Source organism: Gavia stellata, chromosome 8, assembly GCF_030936135.1.
Source record: "Gavia stellata isolate bGavSte3 chromosome 8, bGavSte3.hap2, whole genome shotgun sequence".
In the NCBI taxonomy this organism is placed as follows: Eukaryota; Metazoa; Chordata; class Aves; order Gaviiformes; family Gaviidae; genus Gavia; species Gavia stellata.
In genome coordinates this window covers 40,448,425-40,469,942 of record NC_082601.1, presented here as the reverse complement: position 1 = coordinate 40,469,942, position 21,518 = coordinate 40,448,425, and the positions used below count along the sequence as shown (strand labels likewise).

Genomic DNA, 21,518 nt, shown 5'->3' with positions numbered 1-21,518 from the left:
TTAAGTGATTATAAATATCGAACAGCGTGCCTTCAGGGGACACTTGAGATCTGTTATTGTAGCAACATTTCATTTAGAAAGATGGCACACAGGCTGTGATTTGTGCCTTGGGAGGGTCTGTTGAAGGGTTTGTCTGATGAGAAGACAGAGGTAGCCTGTTCTGCCTTGAAGCTGCTCTCCTCTGTTGTTTTTAGTCTTGGCCATTATCGTTGTGTGTCTTCTCCCATCCTGGTGGCATATCCTGGTGACTGGCATCACGGACAGGATCCTGAGACACCTGGAGCCCTGCCCTGCCCGTGCCAGAGCCCTTGACTAAATCACATCAAACTACTTTGGGTCCTTTGGTTTTCTCTATCTCAGTTCAGGATGTCAATCTTGAAGACACCACGAACTTGACTTTTCAGAAGTGCTAAGCCCTCAGAGCCCTTTATTGTTTCAATGATAATGAATGGGGTTTGTATAGGAACCTATAAAATACATCTGTTTGCCCTGAACATTCAACCTGCTTCCACACAAGCCAGGGAAAAGAGCCTGTGGACGTACGAATGGCTGAGGGACACCCGTGTCCCACCCGCTTGAGGCCTTGGTGGCATTTCCCATGGCCTGAGACTGTGCAGGAGTCCACCTGGGCGGTCTCCCACTCCTCAACCACAGAGACCAAAGAGCAGCCCCCACCTCCAGATTTTCCTTTCCATTTGCTGTCAAGACTGCCGCTGAGCTGATATCTCGAGTCAAGTTTTCAGAAGAGCTCTGTTCCTCTTTGGTCACTGCAGTAGATTTGATATTTCCACAAAAAAATTAACTTGTAAAGCATCTGCAGGAGAGTTGGTGAAGGCTGGGCCTCTTCTGGAAACTGATGCTTCTTTAGGTCCCTTCTTTTCATGTAAAACTTTATATTAAAATGTTTCCTGCTGGGTATGTAAAGCACAACCTGAAAATGTAGCTGTTCTCCATTTCTGGATTTCCACTTATGACTGAAGAACACAGGCCCACTTTTGATTAAGTGATCCGCAGAAGAAAAAACTCCGCTATCTGCCTCTTAAACGTTAATTAACGCTTCTGTGATTCATTAATGAATAAGACCGAGATGAGAAGAAGTAGGTGAGCAGTAAAGAGCTGCATAAATTCACCAACAAAACTGATAGAAATCTGCAATTGTGTTCTGAGACTGCGTACCCGGGGAAACGGGGTAAAAATGATTTGTGACCAGGAGAAGGAGGAATTTCCTTGTGTTACATGACTGCATGCTTTTATTAGTTTGATGATGTACAATGGGGCTATTTCTCTTGGAAATGGCTTTTTGGTTAACATTTCATTTTCCTTCCCAAAGTTAGCTCTCTCTAGCAGCAATATGAAACACGGCTCCCTGCAATTGGCTATCCCCGAACTTTATTAATACCACTTGTTGTTGTTGTAAATGATCTATTTCAGAACAAGTAATAAAGCCCTTGTTTTGCAGGTAAGCAAGCCTTCGCCCTTTATTGCGTGGCATTGCCACGGCAGGGGAAAAATGAAAAATTTGTTAATAAAAAAATAAGAATAAAACTCATAATACGTTGCATTGATGGTTTTATCTCTTTTACACCAGCCACTTCTTTTTAGGAATTTGAGGCCGTGCACTAATTTAATATAACTAAATTGGCTCGTTTTTTGATGTGATCTATCCTACTGATACTGCATTTCCAGCTGTCATCACTTCGATATTACACGGTGCATCCGAATAACAGCGTCTGGAAAACTACCAAGTTCACTTTTACCTGCAAAAGGTATGAGTTTCCAGGGTCAGAGAGGTGGTGCAGATTAGCCGGCATCGGATTAACATACATTTGTCACCAAATAGATATGAGAAAATTGGATTGAGCGGCCTGTTGCTCGTACCCCTGGGAATAATTTCAGCGTGGTGAATGGAGCTATTAATACCAGGGCTGGGGAACGGCAAGAGACTCGTGGTGTCGCTGGTGCTGGATGTAGCATCTTTGCTGGTTTTTACCCTTGCACCTTCTCCAGGAGCAGACTCTGGTCCAAATTTGTGCCTGTTTGAAGGGGATGTGGCTCAGCCGTTTTCATGTTTCTTTCTTTTCATGTTTTCTAACCCGCTCGACTTCTTTTTTTTCTTTATTGGTAACAGAAAGGCTGTGACACCTCAAGGTTTCCCTAGGACAAGGCTCCAGTGCTGTTGCCCGCTGGTTACCGCTCCACATGGAGGTAGCAAAACCTTTGCTATGTGTTATATTCCCATGGGTGTTTCTATTCCCTCTCGAAACCTAAGGCCAGATGCCACTTGTTGGGTAATACCCAAGAAAAGTCTATCTGATGACATGACAGAACAAGTCTGTGGTGCACGTGGATTTCTCTAAATCTTCTCTCCACCCTGCTCCAGGTTGGTGGTGCAAAGGGCCAGGCCTGGCCAGTGAAACTTTTCTTGCTGGGGTAACTAACTCCTTCAAAGGATGTGTGTCTGCTTCACTGGTCAGTAATTCAGACATGTATCCACCTAAATTCCTATTTCTTCACTGACCCACAGGAGAAAACTCCTGTATTTCTACTACAAGGCAGTGGCAACGTACGAACATTGGGTGAGTTTGGCCTAGGAAACGATGGGTTTGGTTTGTGATCCGCTTTCTCAGATCCAGACGGATGGAACCCAGGTTGCCACCAGCAATTTTGGTGCGAGGTGGGAAGGCAAATGATGCATCGGTCCCCAAGCTCCAGCTGGATGGAGACCAGCCTTGTAACTTCTGAGAAGCACCCAAGTGGAGCAGGCAGGAAAATCCCATCCTCTCATGGGATTTGTGGTATCTCCACCTCATGGGATTTGTGGTATCTCCACCTCATGGGATTTGTGGTCTCTCCACTTTTCCCATGCTGTCCGCTACCCCAGGGGGACTCTTTCACCATCAGGGAGATTTTAGGTGGTTGCAAAGGGTTGTCTTTCCCTACATGCCTACTGCTCCCTGCCTGAGGCCCCTACGCCTCCTTCCATTTGCTGTTTTTCACACCGCTGGCAAAACCAGTGGGATTCAGGATGTTTTAAGTGAAACCACGAGGGCTAAAATATCCCGTGGGGCTTCACAGAATGATAACAAACATGCTTTATTTTCCAGGCACATCTCCATTTGCTTTCTTTTCAGGCTGGCAAGGCGAGAAAGGGCAACGCTACTATTTGTTTAGAGATGCAATTAGCCCAAGTGCGCAGGCCTGCAGCAAGCCAAGAGGATAACCTTGAATCCGGAGAAAGTTAGGGGAAATTTAAAGCCATCTGCAGCTCCAATGGGTCCCCGCGCACCCCTTTGGCTCACAGTTTCTATTCATGCTGATAAAGTACCAGAAGATATGCAATACAATGGGAAATTACTTCTTTGGGTATCGTAGCATCTTGACTTAGTAGTGCTTTAACCTTGGCCTCATGCTTCCTGCGGGGCCTGTTGTCTTTGCTGCAGAAGTACCGACACCGGCCAGGAACGTGTAGGATTTTTCATTTGAGTAAAATTAAAACCTGAAACCTTTACCATCCTCTCGATGCCAGACATGCTCTACCTGCATTAACTTGAGCTTAATGGACTGCAAAACGAGCATTTCGGCACATATGGGGGTGGATTATTTGTAGGAGAGCAAGTTCCTTACATTTTTATCTCTTCCCTTTCCCACCCTGCCCCAGCTCCCCCTGGAAGCGCAGACATCGGTCCATGATCGGGATGAAGACAGTCTATTAACACAGCACGACTCCAGAACAGCTCTGTTTCCAAACGTTAAGGATGAATTTTTTCCTGGGAAGCTGTTTGCCACCCCCTCGAAAAATAAATTAGTAAAGAAAAAAAGCTTTGTTCATTTTTATTAAAAAAAAAAAAAAAAAAAAAGAAATGGCAAATACAGCTAAATTATAGGAACAGAGCCGGTCTCTAGGAAATCTAGAAAACTGTTGCAGCAAGGCAGAGGTTGCATCCATCAAGCCAGCTAAGTAATGAAAAGAGCAATGATCACCGGTCCCTATCTATGAAAGTGAAATGATTTTTATTAACCAAGTGCTTGATTGTGGTGTTGAGGATGATGTAAACACTTAAGACAACACTTTTCAGCAGGCCATCTGAACACCTCGCCCTGGCTTTATTGCAGGCTCTGCTGAAGTTCTTCAAGGTAGGACCCGAGGCTCCGAGAGCCGGAGCCCACCGGCCCCAGCCACGCCAGCGCCCGGCACACTGGCTGCAGAGCCGCTGGTGGGACGTTCCGTCTTTGCAGCCCGCTCCAAGGTGTGGTCTGCAGTCTCCACTCTCATCATCGTGCATCTTTTAGAGGGACAGTGTAAATACTGGCGAGCCCCATTTTTCACCTGCTTCCTTGGCGTTCTGCCTTCCAGATTTATATGGTTTTTCCAAAACTCCCTAGGCTGGGATTTGGCTGCTTCTCCAAACACAGAGCCAAGTCACCGCTGAAATGCTTAAAGGGCTAACCCGTGTAGGTAACAGGATAATCCCTATGGGTAACCAGGGCGGGGAGTGGCCCAGCGGTTTCTCTTCAAGCCTTCGTGGGTTATCACCATAAGGAGAACAGCAGTGTAAAACATTGTGTGTATGTTGTAATGACCAAAAATACCTTGACTTCGTCCTTCCAGTGCCAGATGCCTTACAATCTAAATGAGCATCTTTAATAGTGGCATTAATTATCATTGAAATCCTGCTTTGTCCCACTGAAACAAGCCTAATAGCTCAGGCTTGCTCTTTCTTTTGCTCCCTCCTTTCCCCAGATTGCCATCTCCTGTATCTGAAGCGAACATCAGAAAGTCACATGGCAAAGGGACCTTTCGCCCAGCTGGTTGGGCCACCAAAGCGGAGAGACCGTGGGAGAGCTGACTCTGCTGAGCCCTGTGCCAGCCCGGTGAGCAGAAAGCACTCTGCGGTGCATGGAGGACATGGCTCTGAGTGTGTTGATGGGGTCAGACACAGGTGCAAACCCCAGGGATGCTCCCCGAGCCATGGATCGGAAAGATGGTGTTGGGAAGGATGCCTTGAAACTGTTAGATAATGTCTTTTGGTGCTACTGTGCCCACCCTCTCTCTCTCTCTTCTTCTAAGGAAAGCTCAGTGCCAAGAAAACATTGACCAGCAGCTCCCAGGGACGTAGATAATGAATTAATTAGTGACCCCAGGGGAATTAACATGTTCAGAGGACATGAACTCCCTGAGAAAGGAGAAGCTTTGTCCGTCTCTCACCGAACGGCCACGGATAACACCCAGCTGGCTGCCGGCCCAAAAGCTGAGGCTGTCTGTGCAGATGGGTGCAGCCATCACACGTCCCCCCTGGCCTCGGCAGGGAAGACACCAGCCAGTGCTGGGGAGGACACCGTCTAGCTCTGTACCATCCCAAAGGAGCCTGACTTCACTTTCTTGTTGCGTTTTATCTTTCTTTCCAGTTTCCTAGTGCATAATTATCCCTTTTTCTGGACTTGTGCATCCTGTGTCCAGAAGCACGCCACATCTTGGCAATGGCTTATTCCTTGCCTTGGGCTGGTTATGCACATAAAGCACAGTAAGGCACAAAATAATATTTTATATGGCTTAATATGGGTCCCTTGGCTACATCAGGGCCTCTGATTGTTTTTTACTTATGGGATATTGGTGGGATATCGGTGCTGGCCTGCCTGCTCCCCATTCACGGACTGTTGGCATGCATGTCCATGGGTAGAGGAAAGCGAATTGCCTAAAGGAGCAATTCTGTGACCGAGGGCAGCTACCTGGGTTAAGGTGATATGTTGTAGGGGTTTCTGTGGATCTCAGGTGCTTCATTTTCTGTGTGGAGTTCCTGGAAAAAAAAATAGCAACCGTCTACTCTGTGCTCCTCATTCAGATGCCAATCTGTGGCCACGGTGGCTAAAGGGTTTCCAAGGCAGGGTCAGCTTCTGTCTAGGTAGCTTGGAGGGTAGATCAAGCTCATGGTCATCCTACAAAATCCTGTGCATTGAGAAGCCCCTTAAAGAGAACTTGGAGGATCTCCATCACCTTAGTATGTGAACGGAAATGGTCATATTCCCAGAGCTCCTATGTTGACAGGGAAGTATGTGTCCCCATGTCGTGTTGGACATTGTCCCATGTTGGGCATATTTGGACACAAAACTCACTGCAGCCTGTGGCACTGGGGTGTTACCGGCTCTCCTGGGAGCACGCAGGAGGAGTGCAGCTGAGTGGTGGCGTGAACTGACATCTTCAGTATCTAACAGAGCTCTGCTCTCAGAAGTTAGTCGTGGTGAAAAGAAATGTTCCCTAAAAAAATCACTTCTGAAAAATGTAGAAAGTATGTCTGCAAATATAAATATATGTATATGGTATATTCAATATACAAATACAGGCACTTAATTCCTTTCCATGCACTCTATTCCCTGTGTTTTAAAAGCTAACCCTCCACATACAAAGGGAGGTGGATTTCGGGTAAATTTTTCATTTTCCATATTGACTTGCTATTGCAAAAACATGTAATTTTGCTATATAAAAGGCATTCATTGGCTATACATTCACATGGGCCCTCTTTTCCCTTTAACAGCCACCAAAGGGAGACACATTATTGCTCACACTGTGCTGGAAGCCGAGGATTTGCTTTTTGCCTTTACATTTAGCAGAGCTTTGGCTGCATAGGGGTTGCTGCAGTGGATCTGGCATCCCTGATGGCTGGGACAGCCCAGCCGGGGGACGGTCACGTCAGATGGGACTCGACTCATTATGTGCCTCTGAACCATCAGACGCTGCTGGCTCAGGAGCGCTGGTGCTCGTTGTCCCGGTGCTGCGTGGAGCCGTCTGGGCAGGATGGTAGGATGGAGAGTACCCGAAGTCCAGGTTTTTCCCAGCCTTAGCCTGGTTTTGAGTGTGCCTTGCGGGCTCCCGGGGGAGAACGACATCGCCCTGCCGATGCTTCGCAGGTGATCCAGAGCTGAGACAGCTCCCCCCACCCCGGGCTGAGCAGGAAATAATCCCCTAATCATAAAATAATCTTGGGTAATGGCACATTAATGAGGATGGGGAAAAGGTGATGCTCTCGGGGTGGGCTTTTCCACTCCTTGGAGGGGGAGGGAGGATGTGCACAGCTGCTGCACTCTGGGGTAGAAAAATGGCATCGAAGTGAGACTTGGGTGTAAAGCACCCCAGGAGGAAGGATTGCCTTTCTGGCTCTGGGTCTGTTTCTTTAAAGTTCACTGTTACTCATGCTGACGGTGTTGCCTCTAAGCTATCCGCTCTCCCACCCGCTCTTTTGCTCCCATTTGAGACCCTTTGGCTCCCTTTTCTAGCCACGTCTCCTAGGCTGTATCTTTTCTATCTCCCCTCATGCTGTCCTCTTTATCCCTCATCTTTCCAACCCATCAACTCCACCTTCCCCTACTTTCCACCCTACCAAGCGCCCCGCTCTTCTCTCTACCCCTCGGCATCTTCCCTCACCTTTATCCACCTCCTCCTCTTCTCCATCTCCCACGAAAGCCTCTTGTATCTTCAAGAGTGTCAGCCCAGGGGGACGGGAAGGACGGTGCCCACGGAGGAGGTTGTGCTCCCCCATCTAATAACACATGTATCGGACACCTTTCCCTTGAGATGGCTGCCTCTGGAAGCCCAAGACAAACCTTTCAACAAGATTAAAGAGATGGTATTAATTGCTATCGATCACGGGTCAACAAATTAAATTGCACCTGCAACTGCATCTATGAAAGGTCTAAATGAGAAGAGTAGTTAATGGGTCTGGCTGGCCCAGAGCTGTGATTAATTAAAGAGAGAAATGAACTAAAACGTTTAAAAAAAAAAAAAAAACCACGCAGAAAGGAAGGAGATTGAGATGAGGCTGAAACTCTTTGGTTCAGAAAAAAAAAAATAGCATAGCTGGAGAGAGCTCAATGGGATTTCAATTCTTAATCTACCCTCTCTGGCTGGAGATGGGCTGCTAGGAAGCAGAGCCGGTGGCGATGATTTTTGGGGCTATTGCTCCAAGCACCCCAGGTGCTGTGGAAACACTGCGACTGGCACCCCTTCCACGCAGATCCCCAGAAAAGCTGATCTGTGCCCATCGCTCTTCCTTGTGACCCCAGACCTTGCCCCACTGCCACCTTGGTGCTCGGGGACACCATCCCTCAGCGGGACCACGTGCCTTACGCTGCTGGGTTTGGGGGAATCAGATCCCTTCTATCGTCTGAGCCAGCATCTCCTGGAGACCTCACAGACCATCTGTGATGGGATCTACAGGGCTTCCCCCTCGTTTCACCTAAACGCACGCTCCAGCTCACTGTGTGCGGTCCTTGGGGCATTCCCCTGTCATCAGCTTTTTTTTTCCCCCGGTTTTTAGACTCAATGCCCTGGAAGGATGACGGGGGGAAAAACCCCCTGAGCATCCCTATGTTGCTTAGCAATCCCACTCACCGTAGACACTGCTCTTCCCGCTCCTGTCCTGTGCAGCAGCCAGCACCGCAGCATCCCGGTGGGAGCTGGGAATAAAGTACTCCTGGGTGGGAATAAGGGCGCTACTGCGACTCCTTGGGAAATAATGAAGTAGCACTGCATGGAATGGAGATGGTGCTTAATTAATAATGAAGAAAATAATACGTGGCACGTATAGTGCTGTACTTGTTCCAAGCACTGTACAAACATTAACTACAGTAATTAAGCTGTAATTAATTAGAGTAACTACTAATCAGTGTAAATAATGATGCATCTGGAGGTACCAAATGGAGTTTGTGAACTGAAAGCAAATTTCCATGTTCAGGAAATGGCATCAAATATAAAATGGCACCAGAAAAAGGCAAAAAACATATGGAGGTTAAAGCGAGAGCCTGGGAGCTGTGTTGGTCCATGACGGCTCCCCAGAAGGGAATCCCGGTTTGGCAGGTATCTTGCCACAAAGCAAAGCTGATTTACTGCTGCGGAGCTCCTTGGGCAACCCATCGCTTCCGTAGAACTTCCGCAGCTGTTTCCCGGCTCCAAGCCCGCTCCTCCCACCGCAGCTGCATGGCTGCACTCACCAACACCGCAGAGAGCCGGGGGCTGGAGCAAGGGATGGGATGGGGAATTGGGAGCTTGAGGGGGGAAGATCAGCAGAGTAAAATACACCACAAAGTATCTAATTTTGGGTTTTCTTGCTGGTTCACACACTTTATATTTAACAAAATAATTTTTTAATAATATAGTCTTTTACACATCAAATATTGTTTCTAGACCCCCCATTTTTTACAGAATAGTTTTGTTTTTTCTTCTCACTAGTTTTCAGGCACACTATCATTTGAAAATTTTGAAACCGGATAGTCATTGACAGGCAACAGCTTACGAAGAAATGTGGCGATGACTTCTTTAATGGTACCAGTTCAAACCGCAGGAAGCCAATGCTCAGCCGGAACACGGCAATCACTGCGCTAGTGCTCATCCTACGCCCTGCCCTCCGGTAAAACACAAAAACAGGGAAGAAATAACAATATAAAGGCAACAGTGTGCATAAACCGAGACCGACCATGCTGATCCACTTCGGTGGAGGATGCTGTAAGGAGGATTTGCTGCCGTCGCTGTTAAGAGCAGGTGCTGGACTGAAGTCTGAACAAAATAAGCACCGTCGCCCTAATGGCCATGACCAAAAAGCAGCAAACCAAGCGTGGACAGTGATGGGAAAGGCTCCTGCGCTCACCCGGGCAGGGCAGAGCAGGGAAATTACATGGGCGGCTTTTCTCTCACAGTATCGCTTGGAAGCTGCAGCCTGAGAAAGCAAGAGGTGCCGAAAAGCCCCAAGGGGACCCTTCCTCAGAGTGACGGAGGCGGCTGGCAGGGACCGCGGGGACCTCTCCTCCCAACATGCAGGTACGTAGCCATTTTCTGGGAAGACCCTTCACCAGGAGCCCGTTCCCATGCACACGGCCAGACCGTCCCCAGCCCCCCCGTGCCCCCCAGCTTCGCAGCAAAGGGTCTTACCCACCAGCAGAGCCGGTTTAGTGGTGGCACAGCAATGGGATGTTTCTGGAAACCTCCCTAAGGGTGACGGGCAGAGGGGTGGGATCAGATACTTTAATTTTGACTCGCGACAGCCGAGTCCCGCTGTCGCAGAAGTCAATGAAATGGTGACTTTGGCTCCAGAGAGAGCAGCCTTGGTGCTGGCAAAACAGGGATGGGAAAAGAGCCGGCGGAGCTGCAGCACAGCTGGGACCCTCTTCCCTTCCACCACCAACGCCCCATCTGGGCATCACACAGAGACAACCCGGGTAAGACATTGCTCTCTTGGTGCCTTTCCAAGGCTTTTTGGCTGTCCGTCCCCGCCTGCCCATGCAGCCGGTGTTGGCTCGTGCTCCGATCAAGGTCACGGTGACTATGTAGCTGTCTTCAACTTTATTGTCCCCACTTAGTGGAGAAAGTGTAACACAGATACAGCTTGTGTCTTGCGTGTCCGGTCATATACCTGTGCATCTAACTCGGTCCTTCTGCAGGTTACATTCCAGTTGGGTGTTGTTTGTTTTTTTTTTAACCCCCTTCATCACCTTTTACTTTCTACCTCCCACCTGTCCTTACCGGCCCCCCTGCTTATAGACACAATAAAAATGATCCATCGCTTCACTCATAGCTGTATTGCTCTGACGATCCCAGCTTAGGAAGAAGCTTTAAAAAAAAAAACCCCAAAACACAATAGCAAAACCCCTTAAATAAATAAATGTGAAAACCCCGCGATCCACATTGTAGAAAGTGAGAGCAGCGAATCGATTGGCGTCTCGGCGGTGTCACCAGTCCAAGAACTTGCGTAGGCTGTTTTTGCTTTTCCTCCCCAAATCTGACCACGGCATCCCTATCAAGCACTGATAATTACAAAAGCAGAGTAGATACCTAGATACCGGTTACATAGTGTGTAAAGCGAGAGAAGAGCAGAAGAGCGGGGAGAGGGGGAACCCTTCCCTGCGAGTAAAATCTCTGCTTGTGTGAAACCCTTGCAGGTTTTGCTGGTGACCCTGTTGCAGCTGGCGGGAGGTCGGACACGTGTGCAGCGTCGCAGCCGTTCCTTTGTCATCATCGTCATCGTCACCGGTGGGTTGTTTGGCCAGCAGTGCCGCTGGCGGGGGGGTTTTGCCGCTACAGAGCCTGCTTGCCCTGGCACTCGCGCTTGGAGCACTGCGCTGGCTTCCACCAGTCCCCGTTGTGGCAGTGGCAGATGTTGCAGTCGTCCACCTTCACTTCGATGCCGGCGGGAATTATCGTGGTTCCTGCAAAGCAGTTTGGACCTGCAAAAACACATGGGAGTAATAGAAATAAATATTTTTTTGTTTGTTTTTTAAATTGGGTGTAGCAGCTCTGCTATAAGCGCCTGGGAGCGGGCAGGCGCTCAGCCCCAGCCCCTCGCTGTGCTCTGGCCACAATGTCGCCGCTGCCGAAATCAGCAGCTATACCCCCAGCCTGCTCAGTGGCAAGCCTTCGCCCCACGCTGCTCACTTGGTTCAGGTTTTTTTAGTGCCCTCAGGCAATAAAGAAGAAAAACCAAAAATCTTTTTTCTTTTTCCTGTTTCTGTACCCAACCCCGAGTACCAGTGGCATTGGATGCCCCACTGACGCACCCAGCTTGTACTACTCAGTTGCCCACTAATTTAATATCACTTTCTTCTAAGATTTGGCTGTGAGATGGACAAGACCATGAGGACAAGCATCAGGACGCAGACCAGCCTTCGCCGCTCTAGCCCGGTGAGCCTGCGCTGAGCTGCCGGGACCGGAGCTGATTCCTCCCCCAAGACCGCGGCAGCTGTGCCCGAACGCCCGGTAACCCCAGGGACACCCACCAGATCGGGGCGGTTAACCAGGAATTATTTATAGCATCAAATTAACAAAAACAATTCACTCCTCCAAATAAGCTTTCTGATAAAATGTGGTTTTTCTCAAGGGCGATTCATTTAATCTGCTCATTATTGGTAATTTTTTTTTGGCTTCTTTATTATGCAATATCAATATCAGCAGCAAGTCAGCAACAATCTTATTTTCCTCCTTCCCCTAAGAGCCTGGTGAATACCCATTGCCCAGCTGTCCCTCTGCAAACCCTCTCCTCCTCCCCTCTCCCTCCTGCATCAGTTAGCGCTGGGAATTAATGGCAGAGCCAGCAGCACAAGGAAAAAAAAAATTAGGGCGGTGGCAATTGTGGCATCAGGGAAGCGTGAAGACATTTGAAAAGTGTCTCGTGGCTCGAGTGCTGCTCCGAAATGTCACCCCTCAGCTGGCCACCGGTTTTAATCTATGCCTCCGGTGCATGAGGTGCATTCAAAAGATGAGAGCATGTACAGACATGAAATCACAGGCAAGTTGTTAGTGCTTAAAATAAGGTTTAAGACTGTTTGAAAGGGAAAATAGGGTCCCTAGGTGGCTGGAAACAGGCTGAGCTGTAGCCAACCCAGTGCCGGGGTCTCACGTTTTATAGTCTCAGAGAACTATTCATTTCATCTCGCGGATTTATTAGTGCCCTGACTTTATTCAGATGCTCCTCAGGACCCTGTGTTTAAGCTCAACAGGCCATGAGTTTGACAGGGTTGGGCTTAACCAGAGGTAGGTCACTGCAGAGCCAAATGGTGCTTGAACGTTGGTTGTGTTTAAGCACCCTCCCGCCTTTACTAAAGGCTTCTTCAAATGCAGGTCAGCTCTACAGCAACTTTTAACATCAGTCTTAATGAAGCCATCACAGAAGGGTCTGAGAAAGATGCCTCTGATGGCTCCTGTACCAGAATTTGGGTGACTGGGTGTACCCCAGGGCTGCGGCTTCCTTCCACGCGCAGGACCTGGGAAGACAAGCTGGGTGCTGGGAAGGTCTGTGTCTCTCCGTGAAAAGGGGATGATGCCTTCTCCTTCACCTGGCCAGCACGTGAGTCTGTCAGGATGCCAAGAAGAAGCCGGCTTTTGCTCCAAACAAGGCAATTCAACATCACTTGTTGAGGTAGAGTTCAGGCTACACTGGTCTGCTGGCAGTTGAGGACCATTGCACTGAGTGTGGGGATGTTTTAAGTTTGCTTTGAGCTGGGCTTTGGGCTGGGCAACCTCCAAAGGTCCCCTCCAACCTCAGTCATCCCACGGTGCAAAGAACTTCAAAGCCAGGAGTTATCAGCCAAGGCCACGCAGCGATACCGAAAAGCCAAACTATACATATGCACACATATATACCATATGTGTTTTTCTTTGCATGCACATGGTTGAAAAAGTCATGACCCATTTTGGCCACGAGCTGAAGATTTCCAAAGTTGGCTTTCCTCCGGAAAAACACGATCCCGGTTGGAAAGGCTGTGATCCCAACTGTGGCATTTCTCTGGCAACCCATTTAAGTTGTCACTTCTTCCCTAGGCTTTTGGGTCCCTGCGCTGGCTGCACCGCTGCCTGTGCTCTTCATCAAGTCTGCTTCATCAAGTCTGGTGGATGTTGTGTGATGACACCCAGCACGGGCTTTGCCATCAGGTCGCCTCATTTTCTGCCGTTAAATGTCCAGAGCTCAAATGCAATGAAAATGCCAGTAATTGTAGCTGGCCGTATTTAAAGTTGAAGTACGTGCCTGTTGCTCTTTAATAGGATGCTCTGATTGCCTGCTGATGTCGGGGACGCCCAGGATGGGCAGCCTCCACACAACAGCCTGCTTTGTGCTCCCAGAGCAAAAAACCCTTTTCATTAAAATTTAAACAAAAAGCTTCCTCCGGAGATTAGCGTGGCAAGGAAAGGGGAAGATTGTTTTCTCTCTTGTTGCCCTGTGGCTGCCTGTTAATCATCTCATTTGAGAAGCCAATACCGCCTTGACACCCACACGCGTCTCCAGACACAGCCTTCTCTGGGTGCTAAATGACAACGGATTTATAGCACCGCTGGCCCATTCAACGCGGCTGAAAACACGCGGCAGCCCAGCGGCGACGGGAGCCGGTGCCTTTTCTCGCTCGCAGGTGGGCCAGCCTTCACCGCCCAGCCCCAGTTTGGGGACCCCTGTGCCCCCTTCACGGGGTTTGGGCTGCATCCCTGTGCTGAAACGCTGCAGGGGCAGAGACAGCTCAGGGTCACGGTCAGCTGAGGGCGAGCGAGTTGGGACTGGCCGATGGGGAACTGCAAACTGGGGAAAAGTTTATTTTTCCTTGCATCCTGCTTATCTGTCCATCCCATGGCTGCGCCATCACAGCCACAGCTGCCCTTCCTCCTCCCGGCAGCCCCAGGTCCCTTCTCCCTCTTTGGGTTCCCCAGGGAGGTCATTTGGAAAAAAAAAAAATCATTAAACACCCCTCATCTATGTCCCTATCCCAGAGCTGAGAAGCGGGAAGCAGACACCAAGACAAAAAGAGGAGAGGGATGAGGGGGAGGTACTAAGAGCATCGCCCATGCCTTTGAGGTCCCCAGCGGAGAGCGGATGACCCATTTTGGGGACAGCACCACAGCAGCAACGTCCCTGCCCCAGCCAAGGAGCTAGGGCACCTCTGCAAAATAGTAATTAAACACTAATAATCTGCCCCTCTGATCCCTGGCATCTAGTGAGCCAGGAAGGACCTGGCAAGTGCCTCTGTGTCTAGCGGAAAATCCTTAGGATGCTGCCAACCCCCTCCCCCAAGAGACCGGGTGAAGGGAAGAGGAAAAATTATGGCTATTTTGGATAAATCCCAGGACCTGAATGCTGGGAGGAACGTCAGCGGACAGCCAAACCGGCCCTCGCTGAAGCAGCACCGAGCATCCCTGGGCTGGCCAGTTAAACATCTCCCGAGCACACCTAAGGAAGGAGCTGTACTCAGAGGCTGAACCGAAGGAAAAATTACCGCAAGTGGGTTTGTTTTCCTTTTTCTTGGCTTTTAGCAAAATGGATGAAATCCTGGCTTTGGGCTCTGCTGACATCTGCCCTCCTATGAGATGTTTTGCTGCTGTTTTGGGACATCCATCTCTTCTGTCAGACCTTAGTACTTTTAATTTAGGCCAACACTACCACTGCTCTGGCCTTTTTTTCCCCCAGCATTCTCTCAAAACAGCCACCTCTGCATTGCCAGAGTGAAATGTTTTCTTTTGCCCACCACAGCAAGCTGGATGGAGCATTTTTGCATCCTCTTTCCCTTCCCTGCTACCCCACTCCTACAGAAACGTGGCTTTCAAATGGAAGGCAAAATTTCCACGCTCCATTTCTGCTAATTCAACTTAAATTCCCACTGACTGGAGTTACTGAAATCCAGTTTTCCAGCACAGTCGCTGTCAGCCAGCCCCTTTTTTTTCCCCATCTAAACTTCTCCCCCCTTTATACTGGAAAAGTGGATCCTGTTGGTCCAAAATGGGAGGCACTGAGCATCGCACCCATGGCTGAGGCACAAAAAAGATGCACTCGGAGAGGGACACTGCTGAAATTCAAGTTGAAAACATGCCCCAGGGAAGTGGCATTTTCTATGCAATGGCACAAGTCACCGGGGAGTTTTCCAGCGACCTTGGGTTTTACAGAGCCGACGGCTAATCCACTGCCAGCGACAACATCCTGGGGATGCTCCATGGCTTTGCGACGTGCCTTAGAGGAGCTGGCGCCTGTAAGGCCACAAGAAACCAAGCCCTGTTTCTGCTCTGCAGCAGAGCTAACCAGACTCCTTTAAGTTCTCTAATATTTTTTTTCCTCCCCGAGATCAACCTCCCAACATTTCAAAAGCTCAGTGCCCCAAACTCACGCTGCTGGGGACTGTCCTGAGCTTTTCCCACTGTGGCTTTGTGCTGCTCAGAGGAGCAGGCTGAGACCAGGATCTGCCAAACCGACGTAAAAAATGACAAAGAATGAGACAGAACAGCACAGCAACATGGGGGGTTTTATTATTACTCAAAGGAAGACGCTGCTCAGAAACATTTGATGACATGTCAAGCACATCAAGAAAGTTACTTATGATAATAGCAGTAGGACCAAGAAGCTGCTTTGGGCAAGGGCTGTCGTCCTGGACTTTTGTAAAAGCATCTTAAACCATGACTGCAATGAAAACAGGATAGTAATCACCCTCTTTTCCTTGCTCAGGGAGACTGATGGGAGAGGTTTGCTGCTCCCACAGACAATGTAATTGTGAGATTTGCTTTGCTTAACATAATTAATACTCATAAAAGACCGCAGCACTCCAGGCTGTTTGCTAGAACAACTGTGAAGATTTTTATGGAGATATATTAGGGACATTCAGATGCTGTTTTGATGGGAACGATGCAGAAAAATCACATATGGTTTGTTGTTTGGGAAGAGTGATGGCAAATTTTGCAACCATACGCGTAAGACCAGATACCTGCGTGACGACCCACATATTGTGCTGCTGAACTGCACCCCTGGTATGGAGGGAATATGTCTAACCCCATGCATGGGCATTAATGCACGCCTGCTACGTGACGCAATGCTACCCAAGGGTGTGAGATTAAGTCCTCGTGGGACTCAGCGGCGTGGTGGTGCTTTAAAGCAACTCCAAAGCCCCCAATCTGATGCTCCCTATCACGCCGGAAAAAACTCACAGCCCAAACGCAAGAGGAGCAGCCATCCTAGCTCACCAGCAAACTGCATCTTCTGCATGGTCCCCACCACAGCACTATGGGGATGTGGAGGAAAACAGATGAATTCAAGAGCACCCCGCACGGATGCTGAGTTAAAGCGGGAAATAGCAGGAGTGTGGGGGTCTGATGCTCTCCAACGAGCATGCGGTGTCATGCTGATGCTCTGGAGTCCCTCGGTGCTGAACACCAGCCCGGCTCCTGGGGGCTGTGGGCTGCAGGCTGCTCCCAGTTGCTTCTTGGGTGGGTTTTACTGAACTCAATGGCTCTGCCTGTGGCTTATAGCAGCTCTGAATTTAGCTTTGCGTGTGCAAAGAAGCAATAAAAGGAAATCAAATGTTAAGCACTGCGAGCAGGCATAAATCACTTCAGGCCAACTGTGATATTCAGATTTGCCCTGAATAGCATCTTGCACCAGACAGAGCTAATTGCCTTCACAGGAACTTCTCACGGTACGTCCAGTTTCAGCAAGGAGCTGTATTTTCCTCTTTCAGTTAAATATTTTCCAATGATAATCCTACGTCTTTTGCCATTCCTTTAAGAGCCTCCCCATCCCTTTAGGAAATATTAAGGCTGACTCCAAAAGAATTTAGCTTATTCAGTCAATAGATAATGTCAATGAGAGACGGGCTGACAGCTACGCTTATCTACCTCGCACCGGTAGTTTAGATGATAGCCACTAAATAGCAACTCAATTTAGCCAGCCATCCCTCAGGCTCCGGCGTGATGTGCCCCACAATTAAAGTTGCAAGGGATAAGCAGAAAACGCTGGTGTCTCCCGACAGTATTTAGGAATGGATACAGCCTGAAAACATCCCCATGGATGCTCGTTCAGCTGAATGAGTCTTGATGACTTTGCTTTTGGAGCTCGACCACAAATGAAATAGGGCGTGGGAATTTACTGCTGGCAAGTTGCGCCAAACTGGGGGAGCCGTTTCTAGTGAACGTGGCCAAGTGTCTTCTCAATGGGAAGGCGGATTTTTCTTTGCGTGTCTCCACAAAAACACGCACCTCATAGTCTTCACCATGACCATCCCGTGCCATAAGTCATGCTGTCTCCAGTGCCGGTGTCCGGCACTCTCAGTGTCGCTCGGCTGAAACAACCACTCACAAAGCAACGACCAGGTGAGGATTACACCCTGAAACCCGCACAAGGATGCTTGTGGACAGCTCCCCAACAAAGAAAAAGGCAAAACACAGCAGAAATACAAGTGATGCCCAGGCTCTGACGCAGAGGGCAGAAATCGCCGGCTGCCTGCACCTTTGGATTTTTTCCATGTCTGGGCTGAACTCTGTGCTCAGGGGGAAGAAAAAAACAGCATCTTGTTTTTAATGACAGCCCGTTTCTGGAGGTTGACACAGCTCCTCTCTGCTGATGCTGCAGGATCTTCTCAAATGTTCATTCAGCTCTGTCAACGCTATTTATGTGATCACTTCAGATTGCAAGAAAAGACCTCAATTTGTGGCTTTAATTAACGAGTCGAGGAGGGAAGAAGTCTCGTTTTCGCCGCCTGGTACCAAGACTGCCTGCCCCCCCTCTCCCCAGGGGGAGGAGAAGGCAGCGGGTGAAGCCGGAGGTGAAACATAAAGAAGTCAGCTGCCGATGCTGAGTGTTGCCTTACTGAAAATTAAATTTGGCGATGCTCTGCAGGGGGGACTGAAAACCCCAGCAAAGGATAACAGCCCTGGAGCTCTTTTATATTAGAAAGAGGCTGAAGGCAAAGGCCCTGGCTTGGATCACTGCTGAAGCCCGAGGGCACATCGGAAACAGGTGACTATGGGGTGTGGGGGGGTGAGTTTACACCCCAATAACACCCAGGTCTAATCCCTGGTCTGTGGCTAGTTGCTTCTTGGGGGTGGCAGGAGGGAGGGGAATACACGGCGACTCTGCCTCCTCCCTGCTCCCAGAGGTGATGTCCGTGTCCCCCAGGCTACCAAGGACACAGCTCTTTGCAGATTAGAGGACACCTATTCATCCCACACGTTCCCAATGCATACACCAAGTGAAAATACCCCCTCCCTGGACTCCCCTATAGCCCAAGTCAATCCCCACCCAACCTGCAGAAAGGCTCCCATGGGGCTGGGAAAGGGACCATTTCAGGTCAGTGCCCCCATCCAGATCACCAGCAAGACTTTGCGAGCCCCTTTCCAGCCCGCTCACCCTCTCCGGCAGCAGACAAGCTCTCCTAAGCTGCCCGCACCCAAACATGGGCGCTGCAGCAATGCCTCAACCACCACCCCAAAAAAAATCTGGATGCTGCTCCGTCTTTGGGAAGGACTGGGAGCCAAGTCCACCAAACCGCATCAGCCTCAGCTCCGCAAATTAAAAATCCCTGCAGCGGGCAGGCGGGGGATGCTGGAGGTGTCAGTCCTCGCCGCCGTAAGCAAAACACTTTGCAGAACCATCTGCCACCCCAAATGCTAATCGGCAGCACATCTCAGCTTGGAAGTGCTGCACGCTGGAGCACGTCTGTATTTTCAGCGTGGGTAGGTGAAAGTTGGTCACCAGCACAAACAAGCCATCGTCTGCTCAGCCCCTCTCCGCACCGCCGCAGACCTGGATGGCAATCGCATCCTTCGCGGACAACGTAGCCCCACCCAGCGCGGCGGCTGCCAGAAAGGCGATGTCTCCATCTGGCAGGCGGAGGGGGCTTAGTCTCGCGGCGGGGGAGGAAGGCAAAAGCGGTGCCTTTTTTTGGCAACAGGCCCATGAGCGAGCGAGCGGATGCTGGGGTGAAATTGCCGTGGGTTTCATCCCATTCTCCGCCATGAGGTGAGGGATGAAAACCAAGGCAGGCACGGAAAGCTTCGGGGAGGAGGTGTGAGCGAGCACAGGGCTCGCGGTGGCCCCAGCAGCCCCCCCAGCCCCTCTGCCATTCAAAAGCTCAGGAATTGCTCTGTCCCCCTTTTTTGTGATTGCTGTTGATATTTTAAAATCCCCAAAGAAAGCCTTGCACGGACCTGAAGTACATAGGGAGGGTGTGTGTGTGTATACATATAAGCAAAGCCAAGGAAGTTTGAAAGTTACATTTCCCACAGCTTTTTCTTTTTTTGTTGTTCATTTGCTTTCAGCTAGTGTTTTCCTGAAAGGACAGGAGGTTTGTGCAAGCTTTCCCATCAAATCTCAGCCTGCTCCGGTCTTCATTCACCAGCGCAGACAGTGCAAAGAGCTCCCGGCGAGGTGGATATGTCACTCCTGCCCTCTCTGCTGAAAGGAACTATAGTATGGCTATATGCAGTGATGGACCAAGTGCTGTTTCTGTGACAAGGCCACCTTTTGCCTGGGATGTTTCCACTTTTAGGCAGGGTATCGCATGATGATGGCTCTTAGCCATGGTAACAAGTGTCACCTCCTCGAGGTGAACCCCAAGGTGGAAGGTTCACTCTTCCTTTGCTGCCTTGTCCAGACACCCAGGGAGAGATGGCACCTCCAATAAACGCCCCCAATTTAACTCTGTTGTCTAAAACGTTGCAAAATGAGACCCTCTTCTTTTTTTATCTGTGGAGAAACCCCACTGGCTCTGGCTAAGAGCTCCCTGGAGTCAACTGGCGGTATCTCCTAGCCATCCACCAGCTTTCAATGTTGCACACCGTTGCCCCAAAGAATTAATCTTCTCCAAAGCTGATCTGCAGCTCTTTTCCATCCTTCCTGCATATTTCACTCCTCACAAGATGATTCTAACAGCCCTTCTCAAGCACTGCCTATTTACATGAGCAATTTTCCAGCCATAATTCACATTACTGGGTGCCTGAAGATGCCTAAAAGTTATTTAATCTCTGCGTTAAAAAAAAAATATATATCTGCAGCATCCATCTCCAATCTAAATCAAAGTTGCTCACTCTAAGCAAGCCCTACATCATTAAAAGGAGTGCATTAAAAAGGCGAGACTGAGCTGAAAAGCTAAATTCAGGGCAACGGGAGCCTACTGACTTTCGCCGGCGATGCAGCTGGCACAAGAAGTGAGATAAAATACACCTCCAGCTCTCAACCAGCCCAGCGGGACAGAGATCTCCTGGTGGCCCCACGTCGCTTTCTGGTTGTCCCCATGCAGAGATGTTCACATCAGCTGGGCTTTGCTCAGACAAACCCAAGCATCCGCTGCCTTGGAGTCTAACGAATGCAGGGGGGCCACCCGAGTTCCCTAAATTATGACCTGGCTCCCAGTGACACAGACTGATTTAATCCTCGCTGCTTTGCACCGCGGTTAGAAAATTACCCATGGCTTGTTATCCATCTTAATCAGGAGCAGCAAACAAATGAGGGACAGGGAGACATCCAGAAGGGAGTATACCGCATTACTCCTCCTTATTGATAGCAGTTACTTAATTTGATGTGGAGACATAACTTCAGGCATCACTAAATACTGGAGCAGGAATGTTTTGGTGCAAGGAAGATCTATGGGTGCAATTTAAAAGCAGTCTGTTTAGGAGCGGTGACATCTACCAACGCCGATACAGATCTGAGCTGTGCGGACAGACTTGAGATTATCACTCAGCAAGTTAAATAAAGACAGTGGCTCTTCAACTGTTAAAAAGCACCAGCCGAAAATTGCAGCCCCGCTTCTCCCTCCGCCGTGCACGTGGGATGAGCACGATGATGGGGGACTGAGCCCAAGGTTGATGGTCACCTCCAACCTGCCCATCCCCGGGCAGGGCGGTCGTCTGCTTTCTGACACGCAGCGCTGCCCGTAGCAGCAAAGCTCTAGATTAGACATTTGGCATGGCTCGCTGCAGGGAAGGCAGCGTGGAGACGACGGAGAGAAAACCCATGTTCAGCACAGGCATCTGCAGAAAACAGACCAGCCCCAAGCGATGCCAGCGAACGACAGCCGACGCTGCTGCCGGCGGGTACGAGGGGATGCCAAACTGGGCAATTCCCAGGGTTAAAGCCCAGAAGGAGCGGAACGTTTCCTCCAGCAGGAATACTGAGGATTGAGATACTATAATAAACTACCAGGAGTCTCAACCATGAGAACGAATCTTTTTAATCAGTTTTTAACAAGCCAAGACTAGTGCAGATAATCTAATAAACCTGATCTGGGCATGCTAAAGA

At 49.5% G+C, this 21,518-nt stretch overlaps 1 protein-coding gene across 1 annotated transcript in view; it reads right to left on the bottom strand.

Moving 5' to 3' along the window:
• Window positions 1-11,059: 11,059 nt before the first annotated feature.
• VWC2L (von Willebrand factor C domain containing 2 like) overlaps window positions 11,060-21,518 on the bottom strand; it is a 49,818-nt gene continuing 39,359 nt past the window's right edge. The window contains exon 3 of the mRNA XM_009806950.2: window positions 11,060-11,208. Coding sequence (XP_009805252.1) covers window positions 11,060-11,208 — 149 coding nt within the window. The remainder of the gene's footprint in view (window positions 11,209-21,518) is intronic.